The sequence below is a fragment of the Physeter macrocephalus genome, chromosome 13, assembly GCF_002837175.3.
Source record: "Physeter macrocephalus isolate SW-GA chromosome 13, ASM283717v5, whole genome shotgun sequence".
NCBI lineage: Eukaryota > Metazoa > Chordata > Mammalia > Artiodactyla > Physeteridae > Physeter > Physeter macrocephalus.
Genome location: NC_041226.1, coordinates 19,202,127 through 19,226,305, shown reverse-complemented (window position 1 = coordinate 19,226,305; position 24,179 = coordinate 19,202,127). Strand labels below are relative to the sequence as shown.

The 24,179-nt window shown below is 37.0% G+C and overlaps 1 protein-coding gene across 4 annotated transcripts in view; it reads left to right on the top strand.

The window, feature by feature from the left end:
• Positions 1 to 24,179, top strand: part of FNDC3A (fibronectin type III domain containing 3A) — a 199,105-nt gene that overhangs the window by 18,349 nt on the left and 156,577 nt on the right. For 3 of the 4 annotated variants that reach the window (XM_024126029.3, XM_007105284.4, XM_007105283.4), the window contains exon 2: positions 11,733 to 11,870. The exons of the other annotated variant lie outside the window; for it this stretch is intronic. In XM_024126029.3, the coding sequence (XP_023981797.1) occupies positions 11,772 to 11,870 (99 nt within the window). In that variant the 5' untranslated portion in view covers positions 11,733 to 11,771. The remainder of the gene's footprint in view (positions 1 to 11,732; positions 11,871 to 24,179) is intronic. 4 annotated transcript variants of the gene reach the window in all.

The window sequence follows — 24,179 nt, the reverse complement described above, 5'->3', positions numbered from 1 at the left end:
CTCGGGAGTTGTGACTCACGGGCTCTAGAGCACTGGCTCAGTAGTTGCGGCATGCAGGCTTAGTTGCTCTGCAGCATGTGGGATCTTCCCGGATCAGGGCTCAAACCCGTGACCCCTGCATTGGCAGACAGATTCTTAACCACTGTGCCACCAGGAAAGTCCTGAAATGCATTTTTTAAAAAGATGGATAGAGGAACTCATGTGATAAAGGAAAAATGTTAACTTTATTATCTAGATGGCAAGTATATGCTATTCACTCTTTAATTATTTCAGCTTTCCTGTAGGTTTGAAATTTTTCTTGATAAAATATAAAATCCTCATAATGACTCCTTTTTAAATTTTTGTGCAAGATACTGAAATGTGCCCAGATGTACTTTTAGACAAAATAATGGTGGGTGATAATGAAATTTTAGCATCTTAACAATAATTATGGGCAGATATAGAAGATGGTGTTTTAATATATTGATACTGCATTTATTTATCCTAGAAATTGGCTATTTGAGATATTTCTAGTAAATTGGATATTAAAATGTGATCTCATTAATGTTCTCTAAATTGTCTCCATTGATTGACTCTTGATATATCAAGATGAAAATGTTCATCAGTTATACCTACATGATCTGGTTATCATTACTTTTAAAGTTAGACACAATTTATTGGTTTTTAAAACATATTTTGTTATAGAAGTCATACCAGTCAAATGGAAAGTATTTACATTAAAAGAGGTTGCTTGTGATTGTTTGTTTGTTTGTTTGTTTTTGTGGTACGCGGGCCTCTCACTGTTGTGGCCTCTCCTGTTGTGGAGCACAGGCTCCGGACGTGCAGGCTCAGCGGCCACGGCTCACGGGCCTAGCCGCTCCGCGGCATGTGGGATCTTCCCGGACCGGGGCACAAACCCGTGTCCCCTGCATCGGCAGGCGGACTCTCAACCACTGCGCCACCAGGGAAGCCCGTTTTTTTTTTTTAATATTTATTTCTTTATTTTATTTTTGGCTGTGTCGGGTCTTAGTTGTGGCCTGCAGGATCTTCGTCACGGCACACGGGATCTTTTCATTGTGGCGCACAGGCTCTTCCTTGCGGCACGCAGGCTTCTCTCTAGTTGTGGCATGTGGGCTCAGTAGTTGTGGCACGCAGGCTCTCTAATTATGGCTCGAGTGTTCAGTAGTTGAGGCGCGTGGGCTTAGTTGCCCCGTGGCATGTGGGATCTTAGTTCCCCGGCCAGGGATCAAACCCGTGTCCACTGCATTGGAAGGCAGATTCTTAACCACTGGACCACCAGGGAAGTCCCTAAAAGAGGTTTTAAAAATGATGAATGATGAAAGTGAATAGTAGTGTGTGCATTTAATATGAATCCTGATTCAAACAAATTTTAATAAAAATTAGGCAATTTGAAATTTGAACACTGGTGATTTAAGGAATTATTGATTTTTATGTATGGTAATGGTCTTGTGGTTATTTATATGTGTGTGTGTGTGTGTGTGTGTGTGTGTGTGCATGTATGTATAAAAGCCTTTATCTTTCAGAGGTGCATACTGAAATATTTGCAGATGAAAGTACTTCAAGATAATACAAGACAGGAAGAAGTAGGTGGTGGCAGAGATGAAACTAGGCTGGCTGTGAGTTGAAATGGTTGAAGCTGGGTGATGAGGACATGGGAGTTCATTATACTAATGTTTACTTTGGTGTATGTTTGAAATTTTCCACAAATAAAAATATTTAAGAAAGATATACTAGAGGTTAAATTGAACTTTTGCAGGGTGATCTGAGAACCTAACAACCATTTAATACATGTTTCTATGGGAAAATATTTTCCAATTTTTTCTGACTTCTAAATGCAGTGTTGGAAGGCAGCCTGTTTCTGTGTTGAGGACTGCTTCTTTTTAATGTAATACTCTCCCTTATGATAGCAATCATTTAAAATCATTGATAGCACTCTCTCTTCTTGTACAAATATAAATTTCTTCTATAAATTAAAAAAAGCATAACTGTCCTTTATGTCTTCATGAAAGTTCACACTAAGATATGAAAATTCAGATGAAGCAAAATAATGCATTAGATTAATTACATATCTTTTTAAGAGTCATTTTTCTGGAGTACAGTTAACATCAAACAGGGTAACTGAAAGAATTAATTAGTCTTAGGAAGAATATAAAATCTAATATCATGTACTTATTGTACAAAATCTGTGAAATATTTGTTTTAGGTTTCTGGTAAGAAGTAAGATGATTTTGCATAGTGATTCCTGTGACTTTCATCACAGGAAATTTCACTACAGGTGATTTTAAAGTGCCCCTCCCCCCTTTTAATATTTATTTATTTATTTGGCTGTGCCGGGTCTTAGTTGCAGCATACGGAATGCCCATAGGGGATCTTTGTTGCGGCATGCGGGATTTTTTAGTTGCGGCACACGGGCTCCTTTAGTTGTGGCAGACGGGTTCCTTTAGTTGTGGCACACAGGCTCCTTTAGTTGCAGCATGCAGGCTCTTAGTTGCAGCATGCGGGATCTAGTTCCCTGACCAGGGATGGAACCTGGGCCCCCTGCATTGGGAGCACGGAGTCCCAACCACTGGACCACCAAGGAAGTCTTGCCCTCCCCCCTTTTTCAATCTAATGTAGTCAAGTTTAGAAAGTAAAAAATCCAAACGTAGAAAAAAAAGAAATAGAGATCTAAATGGGAAAAATACATTTTAGGATATCAGTTCATAAGATGAATTAGTAATTTGGATAAAAGTCCAAGTTCAAGGAAAATTTCCCTGAAAGGGTATTTATATAGTTGATAAGCCAGGTGTGACTGTAGTTGCCTAGGGCTCCTCAAGACTGTTCATTTTTAAATCAAAATTTTGATGAAAGTGGTATAACCATATCCACATTACAAAACAGTTGGGGAAATAGAGAAAAAAATACTGTAATTCCATCATCTTAATATAATTGCTACTATAATATTAATACTTTTACCTAATGTTTTTTCATATGTATATCTTAAAGTAATCTAAAGTCTAGATTTAAATGTACTAAATCTACTTTGGAGTGTATAATAGTCTTGTGATTTCAGATATGGCCTTGGAGTCCTATAATTTTTAGTTTCATTGGTTTAGACAAATCAAAAGACCAGAAAAATGTATTGGATTTCTTAATCTGAATGTACATATTTTTCCTATGAGTCTCTCAATTACGCTATGGCTGTAATCCAAGTAGGATCCTGCCTTGCATTTTCCCACATACTTTTTAAACAAGTAGAGCTGAAGTTTCAAACCCCGCTCCAAGCTTATTGCCATGAGTTAGCTACCTTAGGTTCTAGGTATAGACTATTGTCATTATGATGGCAGCATCTTTAAAAATAGAACAAATTCAGGTAAAATGGATGGCTATGAGTGAGGAGATAAAGGAAGAAAAACTGTGGCAAAATATATGCATAAGGAAACTGGTACAGATTCAGAATTATAACAGGGAGTGGGTGAGAAAACAGTACTGTTTCTAAACCTAATAGCATTTTAGACTGAATCTCCCCCCACAACCCCTGCCCCACAAATTCATATCTTGAAGCCCTAACCTCCCAGTGTGATGTTTTTGGAGGTAGGGTCTTTGGGAGATTATTAGGTTTAGATGAGGTCATGAGGGTAGAGCTCTCGTGATGGATTAGTGCCCTTATAAGAAAAAGAAGAGACCAGAGCTTTCTCTCTCTTGGCCAAGTGAAGGTACAGCAAAAGGGTAGTCATTTGCAGGCCAGGAAGAGCGCCCTCATCAAGAATCTGACTATGCTGGCACCTGATCTTGGACTCTCAGCCTCGAGAACTGTGAGAAATAAATGTGTGATGTTTAAGGCACCCAGTCTATGGTATTTTGTTCCAGTAGCACGAGCTAAGACAGTAATTGGTACCAATAAGTACAGTGCAGCAGTAACAGATATCTAAAAATGTGCAAGTGGCTTTGGCACTGGTTAATGGGTAGAGGCTGGAAAAGCTTAGAAGTACATGCTAGAAAAAGCCGAGATTGCTGTGGGGACTGCTAATGGCAACTAGTGAGAGCTTAGAAAGAAAAGAGGAGGGCTGGAGGAAAAAACTTCCATCTTCTTAGCGAATACATAAATAATCATGAACAGAATGTTGGTAGAAATATGGACAGTAAAGGCCATTCTGATGAGGTCTCAAATGAGAGTGAGGAACTTGTTATTAGACAATGGAGAAACGGTGATCCCTATTATGAAGGGTTTGAGAACTTGGTGGAGTTGTGTTCATATTCTAGCATTTTGTGGAAAGTGAAACTTGTGAGTGATAAAGTTGGATATTTAACTGAGGAAGTTTCTAAGCAAAGTGTTGAAGGAGTGGCTTGGTTCCTTCTGACTGCTTAGTAAAATGGGAAAGGAAAGAAATGAATTGAAGAAGGGTCTGTTAAGCAAAAAGGAACCAAAACTTGAAGATTTGGAAAATTCTCAGCCAATCCAGGTTGCAAAAATGAGAAAGCACGTTCAGAAGAGAACACAAAGAGTGTGGCTGACCAGCTATTTGATAAGGATATTAGTGTGTTGTGAGCCATGGACCCAATCAGCATCTCAGCAGAAGCCAGGAAGAGAGATGGAATTATACCATTGGAAACCCTGCCAGGTGGGACTAAAGGAAACAGAGAAAATGGAATGAAATGAAGGAACGCTTCAAACATGTGTTATCCTTCAAGAAAACGAAGGATCCCAAAGGTGACTCAAGGTCATCAGGGCTGTTACTCCCACAGGTTCAGAGTGCAGAGGTCTGAGGGGCAGGGTACCTTCACCTCAGTTTCAAAGGATGGGACTTCTGCCCTGCAGCGCCACATTGCCAGGGCTCCACCAAGCTAAAGGAATGTCTGTGGAGGTGATGCCACACCCTTTGAGTCCAGAGGGCAGAGCATGGAACCAAAGACATTATTCTCCAGCCTAAAAATCTAATGGTATTTGCCTTGCTAGGTTTTGAACTTGCTTGGGACCTGTCACCCTTTTCTTCCTTCTGATTTCTTCCTTTTGTAATGAGAATATCTATCCTATGCCTGTCCCACCATTGTAGTTTGGAAGTGTGAAACTTAACTGGTTTCACAGGTTCACAGCTGGAGAGGAATTTTGTCTCAGGATGAATAATTGTACCTCAAGTGTCACCCAAATCTGATTTAGATGCAACTTTAGACTTTATGTTGAAATGGGTCAAGACTTCTGTGGCTGTTGGGATGGAATGAATGGTTTTTTGTTGTTGTTTTTTTTTAATTTTACATGCAGAAAGGACATGAATTTTTGGGCCCAGGGGCAGAATGTATGGACTAAATGTTTGTGTCCTTCCAAACTTCATTTGTCATAGCCCTATACCCTAATGTGTTGGTGTTACGAAGTGGGGCCTTTGGAAGGTAATTAGGTTTAGATGAGGTCATGAAGGTGGAGCCCCCATGATGGGATTAGTGCCCTTTTAATCCAAGAAGAGGAAGAGAGACCAGAGCTTTCTCTCTCGGCCATGTGAGGATACAGAAAGAAGGTAGCCCTTTGCAAGCCAGGAGAAGGGCCCTCACCAAAAACCTGACTATGCTGGCATCCAGATCTTAGACTTCCTACCTGTGAGAAATAAATGTCAACTGTGAGAAATAAATGTCTGTTGTTTAAGCCAACCAATCTGTGGTATTTTGTAGCAGCTGGAGCTAAGTTTGCAAATATTTTTTTCCCATTCCATAGGTTGCCTTTTTTTCACTCTGTTGAATGTGTCCTCTGATGCACAAGTTTTCAGGTTTGATGTAGTCCCATTTGTCTATTTTTGCTTTTGTGGCCTTTGCTTTTGGTGTTATATCTAAGAAACAATTGCCAAGTCCAATGTCATGAAGCTTTTCCCCTGTTTTCTTCTTGTATACTTATGGGTCTTACATTGTGTTTTTAATCCATTTTGAGTTAATTTTTCAATGTGGTGCAAGATAAAGGTCCAACTTCATTTGAAAAAAAATTTTTTTTTTTTTTTTTTTTTGCATGTGGATATGCAGTTTTCCCATCACCATTTGTTGAAGAGACTGTCCTTTCCTCATTGAGTGGTCTTGGCACCATTGTCAAAAGTCATTTGACCATATACATGACAGTTTATTTGTGGGCTCTCTGTTTTATTCCGCTGGTGTACTTGTCTGTCTTTATGCCAGTATCACACTGTTTGATTACTGTGGCTTTGTAATGTTGAAATGTAATGTTTTGAAATCAGGAAGTTCAAGTGCTCCAACTTTGTTCTTTTTCAAAATTCTTTGGCTATTTTCGATTCCTTGAGATTCCATATGAATGTTATTTTATTTTAATTTATTTAATTTATTTTTAAATTTTATTTATTTATTTTTGGCTGCGTTGGGTCGTCCTTGCTGGACGTGGGCTTTCTCTAGTTGTGGCGAGCGAGGGCTAGTCTTTGTTACAGTGCACGGGCTTCTCATTACGGTGGCTTCTCTTTGTTGCAGAGTACGGGCTCTAGGCACACGGGCTTCAGTAGTTGTGGCATGCGGGCTCAGTAGTTGTGGCATGCGGGCTCAGTAGTTATGGCATGCGGGCTCAGTAGTTGTGGCATGCAGGCTTCAGTAGTTGTGGCTCACGGGCTCTAGAGCGCAGGCTCAGTAGTTGTAGTGCATGGGCTTAGTTGCTCCGCGGCATTTGGGATCTTCCCAGGCCAGGGATCGAATCTGTGTCCCCTGCATTGGCAGGCGGATTCTTAACCACTGCGCCACCAGGGAAGTCCTATTTCATTTTATTTTTAATATTTATTTTATTTATTTTTTTAATTTTTTTTTGGCTGTGTTGGGTCTTCGTTGCAGCACTCAGGGTCTTTGTTGTGGCGCCGGGCTTCTCTCTAGTTGTGGCTCGCGGGGTCCAGAGCACATGGGCTCTGTAGTTTGTGGTACTCGGGGTCTCTCGTTGAGGCACGAGAGCTCAGTAGTTGTGGCACGCAGGCTTAATTGCCCCACGGCATGTGGGATCTTAGTTACCCGACCAGGGATCGAACCCGTGTCCCCTGCATTGGAAGGCAAATTCTTTACCACTGGACCACCAGAGAAGTCCCAGATTCTATATGAATTTTAGAATGAATTTTTCTATTTCTGAAAAAAATGCCATTGAGATTTTGATAGGGATTGTATTCAATCTGTAGATTGCTTTGGGTATCATAGATATCATAACAATATAAAGTCTTCCAACTATGAACACAGGATGTCTTTCCATTTATTTGTGTCCTCTTTAATTTCTTTTTTGCAATATTTCATGGATTTCAGTATACAAATCTTTGTTTTCTTTGGTTAGATTTATTCCTAAGTATTTTATTCTTTTTAATGCTATTGTAAACGGAACAGATTTCAGATCGTTTCACTTAGTGTATAGAAATGCAACTGATTTTTGTGCATTGATTTTGTATCATGCATTTTTAGTGAATTTGTTTATTCTAATAGTTTTTTAAAAACCTTTAGGGTTTTCTACATGTAAGATCCTGTTATCTGTGAACAAAGATAGTTTTACTTATTTATTCCCAGTTTGTATGCCTTTTATTTCTTTTTCATGCTTAATCGCTCTGCCTACGGCTTCCAATACTATGTCTAATACTGTGAATAGATGTGGTGAGAGTGGGCATTCTAGCCTTGTTCCCGATTAGAAGAAAAGCTTTCAGTCTTTCACCACTGAGTATGGTGTTAGCTGTGGGCTTTTCATATGTGGCATTTATTATGTTGAAGTAGTTTCCTTCTATTCCTAGTTTGTTAAGTGTTTTTATCATGAAAGGGTGTTGAATCTTGTCAGATGCTTTTTCTGCATCAGTTGAGATGATCGGGTGTTCATTTTACCTTTAAAAAATTTTATTGAAGTATATGCAGAGAAGTACATACTTAGTGTACAGTTCAGTTTATAATACACTAGCAGTTACCATACAACAGCCTCCCAGGTCAAGATGTAGAACAGTACCAGCACCCAAAAAATTGCCTTCATGCCCCTCCCAGTCCCCATCCTTTCTTCCTTTCCAAAGGCAATCACTACGTGATTTTTAATACCACAGGCAAGTTTTATTGGTTTTTAAACTTTCTATAAATACAATTGTGCAGTATGTACTCTTCTGTGTGTTTTTCACTCACATTGTATTTGTGAAGTTTATTTGTATTGTTCTCTATATTACTACTTCATTAATTTTCATTGCTGTATAGTAGTCCATTGGGTGAATCAGATACAGTTTACCATTTACTGTTGAGGGACATTTAGCTTATTTACAATTCGGGGCTATTAATAATGCTGATATACATTATAATAATGCTATTATACATCCCTTCATGTACTTATCTTTTGGTGTGCATGTGCATGCATTTCTTTTTGGTATATACCAGAAGTCTAATAGCTGGATCATAACTGGGTCATAGAATATTTATATGTTCAATTTTGGTAGGTAGTATCAAACTGGTTTCCAAAGTTATTTTATGAGTTTTCATTCATATTCCATATGAGTGTGATAGTTGCTTTGTAGCCTCACTAATACTTGATATTGTCAGTCTTTTCCATTTTTACTATCCTAGTATGTGGTGGTATTTCATTATGATTTTAATTAGCTTTTTCCTAATAAATAATGAACTTGAGAATCTTCTCATATGTTTATTGGTCTCTTGAATTTCCGCTTTTGTGAAGAGCACATTCAAGTCTCATCTCATTTTTCTATTTTTTAAAAACTCAATTTGTAGGAGGCCTGTATATATACTAAATATGTCCTCTTTTCCAGTTATATGTGTTGTAAATATTTTTCAGTCTGTGGCTTGCATTTTCATTCTCTTAAAGATTTTTTAAATGAATTGTAGTTCTTAATTTTCATGAAGTTCAATATGTCATTCTTTTCCTTTATGATTTAAGAAACATAATTTATACCCTGTTTAAAAAATCTTGCTCTGTGTCACAGTTATGAAGATATTCTTTTGTGTTAACTCTATAAGCTTTTTTGTCTTACTTTTTGTATTCAGATATGCATACAGTCTACCTGGCATCAATTTTTTAAACATTGTTTAATTTGACATTAGTTAGAATTCTGACTAATAGAAAATTTTCAAGAATAGTACAAAGATATCCAGCTATTCTTCACACAGACTCCCCAAATGTTAATATTTTATTGTATTATTACCACATAGATGGTCAAATATTGATATATAGATATAGATATAAACAGATATGCTGGAGCCATCTTGTACTTGTATACAAAAGTTGATTGTTAAAAATTCAGGCAGTTTCACGTCGATTTTTAAACCATGATGGCTTGAAATGGGGCATGGAGGAATATGTATTCCATGGAAATTAGCAAATGGAACAAATCACCTCCCCTTTTTTGCACGTATCAAATATTACATTATTAAAAAACAAGCAAAAATAGATGCATAGCTTAAAACAAGTGGGTATTTGTGGTCACAAGATAAGATGAAAACATAAGAACTTAGTAGTAACAAAATTAGAAGAAATTGATTGAAAGAAGAAGCTGACAGTGTTCTCTATGCCGGAATGAAAGGAATTTTTAGGTTTCTAAATGCAACATTTTAGTTGCATGAGGGAAGTTTCCAATTTGCAAGCTGAACTAAAACCAGCTACTTTGCATGTAGTGTGATGAATATGGCCGTAAAAGAAGGCAGTTCATAAATGAAATGATGTTATAGCTTTGAAAAGAGTAAAATCAGAGGTAACACCTTAAATGGAATGATGATATTAAAACATAGCATATGGCTTCAGATTCATTCTATAATACCACTGTTCTTGGAATTAACTGGAGATTCAGAAGAAATTTCTATTTTTATTTGTAAAGCTTCCAGTCCATCTCTTGAAACCAAATTATGGTTGTATCTTCAGCATTACATTCTAAAATTTTTGTAATAATGGTGGCTTGCAGTTTTAACTAAGCATATTAAATAAAATATTAGGATACAATGACAAAAGAAAAATTCTCAGTGGTTGTTATTTTTTTAATTTATTAATTTTAAAAGGTAAATTACTTATAAACTTTCTCTGGTTACTCCTGAGTTAGCTTCCTAAAATGTTTCTTGAACTAAATCTTATGACATGCAAGAGGGAAAATACATTGACTCTTTGCCATCTTATATATAATTCTTTGTGTGTTCCACAGTGTGAAATTATTTGACATGATTTAAGGTACTCAGTGATTTTGTTGGACTTTAAGAAATATAGCAATACAGATTAAGCCAGAATTTAGATTTGCCCCTTCATTTATATATGTCTATAAAAATGTTTATATACTGTATATATAAAACATACATGTGTTTATATCATATGTATTTATTATATAAATATATATACGTTATGTTTAAATGGCATGCATTTTTATGAGATAGTTAAATAATATAAAATGCTCCATACTATAGTTTTAAGTATAAAATCTTGAAGTAGATACCTGTATTGAATATTTTTTTTAATCTTAAAACAGTGTTTATATATCTAAGTAGAAAACTGTTTTAAGGTTAAATCAGCTTGTATGAAAGTTTTCTGCAAAGATTCAAGATTTTTAAATAAATAGCATGAATTTAATGTCTTATAAAAGTTAAACATTTTGACACTGCTGAATTGTAGAATGCTGCAAACATCCAGAAATGTTTGTTATTTTGTCTTTCAGTATAGATTTGATAAAATTTATGATTGAGCTCAGTTGTACTCATTTTGACTTGTAATTTGCTGATGTTTTAATGGTTGATGTTATATATGGTAGACTAATATTGCTTATCAAATCTTTTACTTTTTATATAAGTGATACTGTATATACAGTTAAAGAGTTCTAAGTGTATGTGCTTGTATCACTGAAATGATTTGGCTTATTGTAAAGTATTTAGAAAAAAATAATAAAACCAGAATGACAGATGACCAAAACCAGAGCTTTACACTTAAAACTTGAAGATTCTTTTTCTAATCCTGAGCAAATTTTTCAGATTTTGCTGTTTGAGGAATCAGTGAAAAATTATAATTCTTGTGAGTTCCTAGAGACTGGTAGGGTGATGAGGGGAAACTGGGCCTTCATAAACACCTTCTCAGCTCAGATTAAAACATCAGTGATAGAGTTGCCTCATTCAGTCATTGCATTTTAGTTCCTATCCCACTGTTTAGCTAAAGTAATGGTGGTTAAATTAAATAAATATTATGTAGAGGTGGAAGGGATAGAGAGACAGACAGACATGGAATTTATTTATTTTTATTTTTGGCTGCGTTGGGTCTTCGTGGCTGTGTATGGGCTTTCTCTAGTTGTGGCGAGTGGGGGCTACTCTTCATTGTGGTGCACGGGCTTCTCATTGCGGTGGCTTCTCTTGTTGCGGAGCACAGGCTCTAGGTATGCGGGCTTCAATAGTTGTGGCATGCGGGCTCAGTAGTTGTGGCTCGAGCTCTAGAGCGCAGGCTCAGTAGTTGTGGTGCACAGGCTCAGTTGCTCTGCAGCACGTGGGATCTTCCTGGACCACGGCTCGAACCTGTGTCTCCTGCATTGGCAGGCGGATTCTTAACCACTTGCCACCAGGGAAGTCCCCAGACATGGAATTTAAATAGAAGCTCCCGATGTGTATCTTGGTTTGCTGTCTACATTGACAGACAGCTGGTAAATAAGAAATATATTTCCTTAAATGATCTGTTGACAGAAAAAAGCTGTCAAGAGTATTGTAAAATTTCCTTTGACAAGAATATATCTTTATCTTGAATGTATTATATTTTAATATATTTTTAACGATGTACACACAAATGGCTATATATTTTTGTTTTTCAGAGTTGGAGGGTTATCCGGTATATTAATGTCTTATTGATAATGGCAGAACATCCACCACTACTGGATACAACTCAGATTTTAAGTAGTGATATTTCTCTTCTATCTGCCCCTATTGTAAGTGCAGATGGAACACAACAGGTAAGGAAACTGAAATGTTTATTTTCTTATGTCTAGTACACATGTATTTCTTTCAGAAGAATGCAAAATTTAGAACAGAATGAGGCATCACAACAGTAGGTTCCTGTTAATTCATATTTTAAACTCCAGTTCAAAATGTTGTTTTGGTTTTATAGGACAATGAAATAATGAGACTGTTTGTGAAGTTGCTTCTAAAATATCTCACTAATTAATGATAAAATTTCTTGTGTTTATATTTAGTTCCCACTGAAATTTCTTTTGTTTTACTTTAGACAATGTACTAGTCCCTGAGTGTTTTTTTAACTACGTTTAACCTTGTACTTTAATGATTATTATAAATCATTATTTCAAATCATTATGAAATCATGACTTAATTATGTGATTAAATGACTGCCTGCATTATATTATAATAAAATGTTATCTGTTTTTCTTCTTTTCTCCTCACCAGAATCCCCCCTCCCAAAAGCAAACACACAATTCGTGGTGTGATTTTCTCCCAACCCAGGGCTTTATAAATAAAGTTCTCTTATTTTGTTGATGCCTCATTCCCCCAATAATCCTAAAGGGATGGGAATGAGGGACTTTCATAAGTATCTGTTATGTGCCAAGCAATGTACTTAATTCTCACAACTACCCTGTGTGGTAGTGATGTTAATATTGTAAGTGAAGAAACAAAGATTAAGGACATAATAAATAATAATAATAAGGAGGAACAATTTGAGTTCTCACTATATAAAAAACATGTGCTAAGAACTTTATGATCTTATTTAATTCTTTCAGCAGTCCTGTCCCTATTGCAGATGAAACAAAATGAGTTTCAGAAAGGCTCACAAGATCACACAAAGCTTTTTTGCTCCATTACTCATACTACTTCCTTAGGAAACTAAAATAATGTAGTCTTATTTTGTTACTTTACAAACTTCGTGTCTATAGTGGACAATTATTATTTGCTTACAAGATAAAGGACTACTTTGTTAACTTGACTATTGAAAAATCTAGTGATTAGCTTGTGTTCTAAAGTACATATTGGTTTTGATTTTCACATGTGCTCTGATAGCTTTTAGCAGCAACCTCTTTTCACTAAAGTTGCTTTTTATAGTCAAATTTAAGTCTGTTAAGATTTTTTTCTCCCTTAAAAATAATGGATGTTGCAGATATTCATTTACTTCGAGGCTCTGGGAGTGCTTTCAGTTATCATTGTTGCTTCAGGCAGATCACTGGCTTCAAGTTGTTTATAATGTAATACAAGAAAGAATCTATTAAGCAGTCAATTACAGTACACTGATATAGTTGCTACAGTGTATAGTCTGTTAAAGGGAAGACAGTAGGCTGAAACAAAACCACAGTGCCCTCTCAAGACTTATTTCTCTCTTTTCCCCCAAAAGGAGATTCTATTGGCAGAATTTTTCTTGAAATCTTGAGGGCCATGGCTAGCATATAGTAGTAGTTGTGTAGATGGATATAGAGAAAGGAGCTAGGAATAGAAGAGCACACTAGAGCAAGATTTGAAGGATCAGGGAGAATCACTAGGTCTAGAGGACCTAATTTTTTTTAGTTAGGGTTTGAAAAATCAGGTGTCAAGAGGTGGAGTAAAGCCTTAAATTCTAACTAGCAAAGAGAGTGCCTTGTAGTTTGATAGGGAGAGAGAAAAATGAGTGGAAAGAGCATAGGATTTGGTTGATAGACTTAGATTTGATTTGGGTGACTTAAGACAAAGTATTTAACTTCTCTGTGTATGTTTGCTTCTCTATAAGATAGAGGTAGTAATAGCTGCTTAGAGTAGCTGTAGCTATGAGGGTGAAATGAGCTTGAAGGAGCTCAGTAAATATTTGCTAAATTTGAATTGAAGCACTTAATAAATGTTTAAAAGACTGAAGAAACTATATAGGTATGTCAGTCAGGACTTAATTCAACAGAGATAGTTATAGTAAGATAATAGATAATTATGATGGATACAAACTAAAGTATAAGTGTAAGAGAGTGGCCCAATAGCTATGGTAGAATGTAAGGAACTGAAGAAAAGTAGATAACAGTAAGTAGATAACAACTGACAACATGCATCTCTTTGTCTTAACTCAGGAACTTACTGGTATGCCAAGCATGGCCAAGTTAGAGCTTGCCTCTGGTGATATGACACTGCCTGGTTGGTGCCCAGAGTAAAGAAGCAAGCTAAAGACAGTTCCTGACAGGAGGAACTCTCGGGTACATGCTTGATGTTAAAAATTTAGGAAAACAGATAGGTTGTCCCTTGTCTTTACTCTCTTGGGAATATTATTCTATTTCTTGGGAATGTGAAATTTCTCTTCCATCCCTTGATATCAAATTAATTTTCTTATGGTTGGCCATCCAGATTATCTATCTCCTCATTAATATTTTCTAATTTTTTATAGCAAACATATTTTATACAATGTCACATTATACATAGTGGGTCTTTTGGCTTATGAATTATACTAGAGGGAATCTCTCCTGACATCATTACTGCTAGTGTTGCTTTTAGGGAAGCTATAATAGACATTTATAATTTATTTTGATTGGCAGCACCTGAACTATTTTTTGTGTTTGAAGAATTTCATTCCCCTTTTTTCTATTAATAAACTTTATTTTTAGAGCGTTTTAGGTTTACAGAAAAATTGAGCAGAGTGGTTTTCTCATATGCCTCTTCCACACAGTTTCCCCTATTATTAACATCTTAATAGGTACATTTGTTACAATTAATAAACCATTATTGATACATTATTATTAAGTTCCATGGTTTACATCAGGGTTCATTCTTGGTATTGTACAGTTTTATGGGTTTTGACAAATGTGTAATGCTGTATATCATTATTACAGTATTATACAGAACAGTTTAACTGCCTTAAAACTCCACTGTGCTCTGTTATCCGTCCCTCACTCCCCACCCCTGAAACTTTGGCAACCACTGATATTTTTACTGTCCCTATAATTTTTGTCTTTTTCCAGAATATCTTATAATTTGATTCATACAGTATGTAGCTTTTTCAGACCAACTTCTTTCACTTAGCAATATGGTCTGGAAAATTTCTTCTTGTGGCTATTTCAGTAGCTCCTTTTTACTATTGTATAATACTTCATTGTGTGAATGTCCTGGTTTATTCATTCACCTGTTAAAGGACAGCTTGATTGTTTCTAGTTTTTGGTGATTATAAATAAAGCTGCTCTAAACATTTATGTGTAGATTTTTGGATAGACATAAGTTTTCAACTCAATTGGATAATTATCTAGGAACATCAGTGCTAGATTGTTTGGTAAGACTCTGTTTAGCTTTATAAGAAACTAACAAACTGTTTTCCAGAGTGGCTGTACCATTTCGCATTCTCAAGCATGTCCTTGATTTGAGATTGTATCCTTCCCTGATAGAGCAGGTAAAGCATTTATGAGTGCTTGTGCTGCCCTGTTAGAACCCCCAAATATGCTTTAGGGAATTTGAACTTTAAACACAAGTGGAATGCTCCCAGCTGTATTCACTATTGCTACCATCAAAAGAAAAGTTCAGATATTTTGGTTTCTTGTGTGGTTCAGTACTTTCCTAATTTAACTTTACCTTCTCTAATTTTTACTCATTTACCTTCCAAAAATATTGAATGCATTTAAACTTTTGACTAAGATGTTTCAAAACTCAGTGCTTATCTAGCTTCTTTATCAGAATATTCTCCGTTTCATTAATTTTTTAATTATTATTTTGTAACTCTATAATTGTTTTCTCACTTGTACCTGCTTGATTTTGATTTATGGAGGTGACTGAGTAATGACATAGAGAGACTAATGCCATTGAAGGCAAATTTTTATTACTCACATTTCCTGAAAGAAGGGAGCACACCATGCCATGCTGGGCCACAGGGGAAACATCAGGTTTTGGTCAGGAGGCAGAAGCAGGAACAAGAGGAAAGCCTAGATCAAAGGCATTAAATTGGTGTTTTCTCAGGAAAGGCACAACAGTGTAGAGTAAGTAGCCTAGGATTGGCTATTTAATAATTGTGGCGGGCAAGAAATAACAAGTATTGACTAGGATATGGAGAAAAGGGAACCCTTGTATACTGTTGGTAGGAAGGTATGGAGGAAAGGGAACCCTTGTATACTGTTGGTAGGAAGGTATGGAGGAAAGGGAACCCTTGTATACTGTTGGTAGGAAGGTATGGATAAATTGGTGCAGGCATTATGGAAAACAGTATGGAGATTCCTCAGAAAATTAAAAATAGAACTACTATACGATCCTGCAATTTTATTTCTTGGTATTTATCTGAAGGAAGTGAAATCACTGTCTGGAAAAAATGTATGTACATTTTTGTGTTGCAGCGTTATTGTGTTGTGTTTGTTGCAGCATTATTTACAGTAGTGAAGACATGGAAACAACCTATGTATCCATCAGTGGATGAAAAGATAAAGAAGTTGTGGTGCGTGTGTATATGTATATGTATATGCATACACATGATGGAATATTATTCAGTCATGAAAAAGAAGAAAATCTTACCATTTGCCACAACGTGGAATGTACCTTGAGGGCATTATGCTGAGTGAAATGTCAGGCAGAGAAAGACAATTACTGTATGGTCTCACTTATATATGGAATATTTTTTAAAATGAACTTATAGATACAGAGAACAGATTGGTAGTTGCCAGAGATGGGTGGTTATGGGGGGGTGGGCAAAATGGGTGGAGATGGCCAAAAGGTACAGACTTCCAGTTATAAGATAAATAAGTCCTAGGAATGTAATACACAGCAAGGTGACTGTAGTTAACAACACTGTATTGTATTTGAAAGTTGCTAAGAGAGTGGGTCTTAAAAGTTGTCATCACAAGAAAAAATTTGTAACTATGTGTGGTGGTAGGTGTTGACTAAACTTACTGTGGTAATTATTTTGTAATATATTCATATATCAAATCATTATGTTGTACACTTAAAACTAATATAATGTTCTGTCAGTTATATCTCAATTTTAATAGTAATCTTTTTGTTTATTTATTTATTTTTATATTTATTTTTGGCTGTGTTGGGTCTTCGTTTCTGTGCGAGGGCTTTCTCTAGTTGCGGCAAGCGGGGGCCACTCTTCATCGCAGTGCGTGGGCCTCTTCACTATCGCAGCCTCTCGTTGCGGAATGCAGGCTCGGTAGTTGTGGCTCATGGTCCTAGTTGCTCCGTGGCATGTGGGATCTTCCCAGACCAGGGCTCGAACCCGTGTCCCCTGCATTAGCAGGCAGATTCTCAACCACTGCTCCACCAGGGAAGCCCAATTATATCTCAATTTTAAGAAAATAAAAAAAAATAATTCTGGCAGATTTGGGGCTATACAGGTGGTCTTTAGTTTCCTGTTACTTGGCCGTGGGATGACTTAGGGCAGCGGAAATACTGACTTAGTGTGTAAGAGTTCAGTAAGGGGGTTAGTTGGAGCTGTAGACTTGAAATTGGTTGGTTTGCATATGAGAGGTGTGCTCCTGGTGGAGCCCTTTGCTACCTCTAAGAATTGGTTAGCCCTGGGACAGGCAGTCTCTCCCCAGCCAGCTCAGCCATCAATGCCAGAGCATTGAGAACACAGAAAATAAGAAAATATGGCTAAAGTAATTGGCCCTGTGTTGAACAGATGCCAAATAGACAAATACAGAATTTAAGAAAACATGGAACATCTCCTCAGCTTACTGTTTTCAAAACCTGTTTAAATTGTAAGCTATAACCTATATATATAGAAAAGTACGTAAAACAAATATATAATATAGCACATGATTATAGAGCATAAATCTTTTAACTGCCAGCCAGACTAAGAGGTAGAATACTGCCAACACCCTAGAAATCCCCTGTGTGTTCCTTCTACATCACAATGCCCTCTCTAGTTGGAGGTTACCACTATCCTTACTTCTATGGGAATTACTTCCAGACTTTTCTTTATAGTTTATCTATGCATACATCACTAAGCAATAATTGTTTAGATCTGCCTATTCTTGATCTTTAACTAAAGTAATCTTTACCGTAACTGTTCTTTTGTGTCTTGCTGGTTTTGTACAACATTGTTTTTAAGATTCATTCTTATTGGATGTTGCTGAAATTTGTTCTTTTCGTTGTATAGGATTCCATGTATGGATATACAACAGTATATTCATTTATCTCTTCTATTCTTGGTGGACATCTGGACAGTTTCTCGTTTGATACTGTTTTTTCTTTTTGATTTGTCAAAACTCTTGATATATATTCTGGATATAAACCTTTTGTTAGTCACCAGTGTGGTGAATGCTTTCTCTTATCCTTGTAATCACACTCTTTAGTGTCTTTTGATGAACAATTCTTAATTGTAATGTGGTCAAATTTATCAGTTCTTTTTATCTAGAGTTAGTGTATTGTTTTTTGTTTAATTCTTTCCTACACTGAGGCGATGAAAATATTTTCCTATATTATCTTCTAAAAAGTATAGTTTTGCTTTGAACGTTTTATTCAAAAATCCACTGGAGTTGATTTCTGTGAATTGTGTCAAGCATGGGTTCAATTTGATTATTTTTCCATACATATATTGAATTATCTCACACCATTTATTGAAATGACTATCATTTTCCTATCACTTTACAGTGATATTTATGCCATAAGATAAGTGACCATATATTTGTGGAATTGTTTCTGGATTATTAATTCTATTCCATTGATCTGTTTGATTACTCCTGTGCCAGGAATGCACCAATATTTTAAATGGAGTTTTGGTATCTAGTAGGGCAAACCATCTCACTTTGTTGTTCTTTGAGAGTGTCTTGATATTCTTGGCCTTTGCATTTACATATAAATTTTAGAATTAGCTTATCAATATACACATATACAGCCTGATGATATTTGGATTTGGAGTACTTTGCATCTATAGATCAAGTTAGGAGAGAATTGACATCTTTATAATATTGAGTCTTTCAGTCCTTGAAGTTGAAGTTGGTATATCTAAGCTATTAGAAATTGTGTGCGTGTGTGTGAAATTTCATGTCCTGTTGTTGGTAAATAGAAACACAGTTTATATTGCTTTAATATCTAGCAACCTTGCAGGATAATAATCTCTTATATTTCTATTACAAGAGAGTGGTACCCACTCCCATTTCCACCCCTTGGTTCTTTGACCTGGACTCGCAAGTCCTGGCTATGAGAGAAACAGCACCATATACTGGACGCCAATTTAGGGCATATGCCACCTCCTGGAAAACCTTTCTGCAGCCTTGCAAGGTATTGCCACCTAACTGTTTGTATAACTTAAAACATTAAATATCTTACAGTATTTTAATGAAATACATGTAAGTGTATATATATTCATACACACTTAAACCTGTCGTGGAAGACAGAATCACCAAACTCTAAAGGGAACAACGTCTTAAGGAAATGAAACATAATGGTCATAGAATTTTGATGGATCCTGGTCTAAAACTAATTGATTTTCTATTAAATTAACTCCTAGGTATTCTACAGTTAGAATAATTCCTAATTCTCTAGTTAAGTAACTTTGTAGTTTGTCAAATCCTGTGCCCCAGAATCCTGTAGAAATTATTGACTTATAAGAAATGTAATTTGGGCTGAAGTGAGCAGGAAATAAAGAATAACTTCTAAGCAGCACTGAATAAATAAGGAAATGCATTCAACTGAAAATTATCCATGGAATACTGAAAATTCTTTAAAGTGAATCTGATTATAAACTTCTGTAATAGGAGATACTAAATGAAAAGGAGTCTTACAAAAATGATTTTTCCCATGATCTTTCCTATGTTCTTACATTAGCTTAATACAAAGCAAGATTTTTTTTGTCAAAAATTATACAGATGTTTGTAGAAATAGAAGTTGAATTCTGCTTTTTCAGCTCTTGTAACATTTCCCTTTCAGTAACAAACCATGGTCATTATATATTCAAAGTACTGTTATATATCTTCTTACCACCAGATAGAATGCCCAGGATTCAAATTCCTGAAATGCATTTGTGTGATTTTTCAGAAAAGAACATTTTGAAAATCAGACAAATATGCACATACATGTAAACACATGACAGAAAGTTAAACAAGAAATTATAAGCAGGGACTGACCCCAGAAGAAGTTTACATTTTACTTTGCAACCTTTTGTACCATTTGAATATTTTTTAATCTTGTGGGTTTATTACTTTTTCAATTTAAAAACTAACAGTTGAAAAAAGAGAAAAAAACACGCAGTTCCAAGTGTACATATACACATATATCACAGGAAGAAAAGCTCTGGACACATACATACGCATTTATTAACAGTGGTTCTTCTTTTCAGGAAAGAGAGATTTGTTGGCAAGAGGTGGAAATTTTGCTTTATCCAAACTCTTTAAAGATTTTAGAATGTCTTTATTTAAATGAACATATGTCAGAAAAGTGCACAAATCATTTCTGTGCAGCCCAATTAAAAAAATAAAGTGAACATAACCCCTGTAACCACCCTCAGGTCAAGAAATAGAACCTTACCAGCACCTCCAAGACACTTCTTGGGAAGGATTACCCTTGCAACCCTTCCCAAGAAGTAACCCCTCTCTCCCAAACAGTATCCCCTTTTTCCTCCCCAAACCAAGGATAAGTTTTGCTCAACATTATATGCATGAGATTTATCCATGTTACCACCTGTAGCATAATATTTGCTGCATAATATTCCATTCTATGAATATACCTTAATCGCTTCAATTTACTATTGATGGAAACTTGGATTGTTTCCAGTTTTTGATGATCACAAGTAGTTCTTCAGGAACATTCTTATACACTACTTTTATACATGTGCATGCTTTTCTTTTGGGTATATACCTAATAGTGGAGTGCATGGGTCATAGGGAATATATATGTTCAAATAGTAACTGTTACTTTTTGTTGTTGTTTATCTCTACTTATACATCCCAGAATACCTCAAATACAATTGAACTCTCCTCATATTCCCTCAAACACCAAACTTTTACTACTACTTCTGTCTTCCCTTATTGTGGAAGACTATTATTTTCCCCAAATAGCTGCTGCCTCCCTCTAGGGTAAGATTATTTTTTCCCACCCCACTGATGGCAAAGAAAAAGGTTTCCAAAGAGGCTGTACCAGTTTACACTTCCACAAGTAGTATATTGTTGGCAGTTGCTCTACAGTCAAATCATCATTTGGAATTATCTGTTTCATTTTATCTATTATCATGATAGGTATGTATACTAGTTGAATTTTAGAGGAAATATCCACATACCTCCTGTGTGAACAAAAATAAATATACTTTCCTCTTGGGGAATATCTGAATAAAATGCCTATTATTTAATTAGTAAACATCAATTCCGGTGTCTTATATGTGTCTTTAAACATAATTGACCACCTAATGGTCTGTATACCTATGTAATATAGAAATTGGCATTTTAAAACTAAAACAGTTGGTAAACTTGACTGGCACATTAATAAGTGCTTTTTTTTTAACATCGTTATTGGCGTATAATTGCTTTACAGTGGTGTGTTAGTTTCTGCTTTATAACAAAGCGAATCAGCTATACATATACATATGTCCCCATATCCCCTCCCTCTTGCGTCTCCATCCCACCCTCCCTATCCCACCCTTCTAGGTGGTCACAAAGCACAGAGCTGGTCTCCCTGTGCTATGCGGCTGCTTCCCACCAGCTATTTTACATTTGGTAGTATATATAAGTCCATGCCACTCTCTCACTTTAGCATTTGTTGTAAAGCTGGTTTGATGGTGTTGAATTCTCTTAACTTTTGCTTGTGTATAAAGGTTTTAATTTCTCCGTCAAATCTGAATGAGATCCTTGCTGTGTAAAGTAATCTTGGTTTTAGGTTTTGCCCTTTCATCACTTTAAATATGTCCTGCCACTCCCTTCTGTCTTGCAAAGTTTCTGCTGAAAGATCAGCTGTTAACCTTATGGGGATTTCTTTGTATGTTATTTGTTGTTTTTCCCTTACTACTTTTAATATTTTTTCTTTGTATTTAATTGTTGATAGTTTTATTAATATGTGTCTTGGCATGTTTCTCCTTGGATTTATCCTGTATGGGACTCTCTGCACCTGCTGGACTTGATTAACTATTTCCTTTCCCATATTAGGGAACTTTTCAACTATAATCTCTTCAAATATTTTCTCAGTCCCTTTTTTTCTTCTTCTTCTGGGACCCCCTATAATTCGAATGTTGGTGCGTTTTATGTTGTCCCAGAGGTCTCTGAGACTGTCCTCAATTCTTTTCATTCTTTTTTCTTTATTCTGCTCTTTGGTAGTTATTTCCACTATTTTATCTTCCAGATCTCTTATCTGTTCTTCTGCCTCAGTTATTGTGCTGTTGAATCCTTCCAGAGAATTTTTAATTTCATTTATTGTGGTGTTCATCATTGCTTGTTTGCTCTTTAGTTCTTCTAGGTCCTTGTGAAACGTTTCTTGTATTTCTCCATTCTATTTCCAAGATTTTGGATCATCTTTACTATCATTACTCCCAATTCTTTTTCAGGTAGACTGCCGATTTCCTCTTCATTTGTTTGGTCTGGTGGGATTTTACCTTGCTCCTTCATCTGCTATGTGTTTCTCTCTCTTCTCATTTTGCTTAACTTACTGTGTTTGGGGTTTCCTTTTCACAGGCTGCAGGTTCGTAGTTCCCGTTGTTTTTGGTGTCTTCCCCTAGTGGCTAAGGTTGGTTCAGTGAGTTGTGTAGGCTTCCTGGTGGAGGGGACTACTGCCTGTGTTCTGATGGATGAGGCTGGATCTTGTCTTTCTGGTGGGCAGGACCATGTCCGGTGGTATGTTTTGACGTGTCTGTGACATTATGATTTTAGGCAGCCTCTCTGCTAATGGGTGGGGTTGTGTTCCTGTCTTGCTAGTCATTTGGCATAGGGTGTCCAGCACTGTAGCTTGCTGGTTGTTGAGTGGAGCTGGGTCTTAGTGTTGAGATGGATATCTCTGGGAGAGCTTTCACCAAAAAACAAATCCACCAATGATAACAAGTGCTAAAAACTATACTAAAGAAAAGCCAAAAAACAAAAAAACGGACAGACAGAATCCTCGGACAGTTGGGTGGAGCCGGGAGGTCTCTGGTGGACCAGTGTCCTGAACTCAGCTCTCCCACCTCAGAGGCACCGGCCTGACACCTGGCCCGAGCACCAAGACCCTGTCAGCCACACGGCTTAGAAGAAAAGGGAGAAAAAGAAAGAAAGAAAGGAAGAAAGGAAGAAAAAATAAAAAGAAATAAAGTTAAAATAAAAAAATTTTAAAGTAATAAAGAAAAAAGAAAGAAAGAAGAGAGCAACCAAACCAAAAAACAAATCCACCAATGATAACAAGTGCTAAAAACTATACTAAAGAAAAGCCAAAAAACAAAAAAACGGACAGACAGAATCCTCGGACAGTTGGTAAAAGCAAATCTATACAGACAAAATCACACAAAGAAGCATACACATACACACTCACAAAAGGAGAAAAAGGAAAAATATATATATATCTATATATTTAAAAAAAAAGAGAGCAACCAAATCAATAAACAAATCTACCAATGATAGTCAAAGTCCACCACCTCAATTTTGGGATGATTCGTTGTCTATTCAGGTATTCCACAGATGCAGGGTACATCAAGTTGATTGTGGAGATTTAACTGCTGCTCCTGAGGCTGCTGGGAGAGATTTCCCTTTCTCTTCTTTGTTCGCACAGCTCCTGGGGTTTAGCTTTGGATTTGGACCTGCCTCTGCGTGTAGGTCACCTGAGGGCATCTGTTCCTGCTGTTACAGGACGGGGTTAAAGGAGCAGCTGATCAGGGGGCTCTGGCTCACTCAGTCCGGGGGGAGGGAGGGGTACGGATGCGGGGCAAGCCTGCGGCGGCAGAGGCCAGAGTGACGTTGCACCAGCCTTAGGCGCGCCATGCGTTCTCCCGGGGAAGTTGTCCCTGGATCACGGGACCCTGGCAGTGGCGGGCTGCACAGGCTCCCGGGAGGGGAGGTGTGGACAGTGACCTGTGCTTGCACACAGGCTTCTTGGTGGCTGCAGGAGCAGCCTTAGCGTTTCATGCCCGTCTCTGGTGTCTGCGCTGATAGCTGCGGCTCGTGCCTGTCTCTGGAGCTTGTTTAGGAGGTACTCTTAATCTCCTCTCCTCGTGCACCCCAAAACAATGGTCTCTTGCCTCTTAGGCAGGTCCAGACTTTTTCCCGGAGTCCCTTCCAGCTAGCCGTGGCGCACTAGCCCCCTTCAGGCTGTGTTCACGCAGCCAACCCCAGTCCTCTCCCTGGGATCCGACCTCCAAAGCCCGAGCCTCAGCTCCCAGCCCCCGCCCGCCCTGGCAGGTGAGCAGACAAGCCTCTCAGGCTGGTGAATGCTGGTCAGCACCT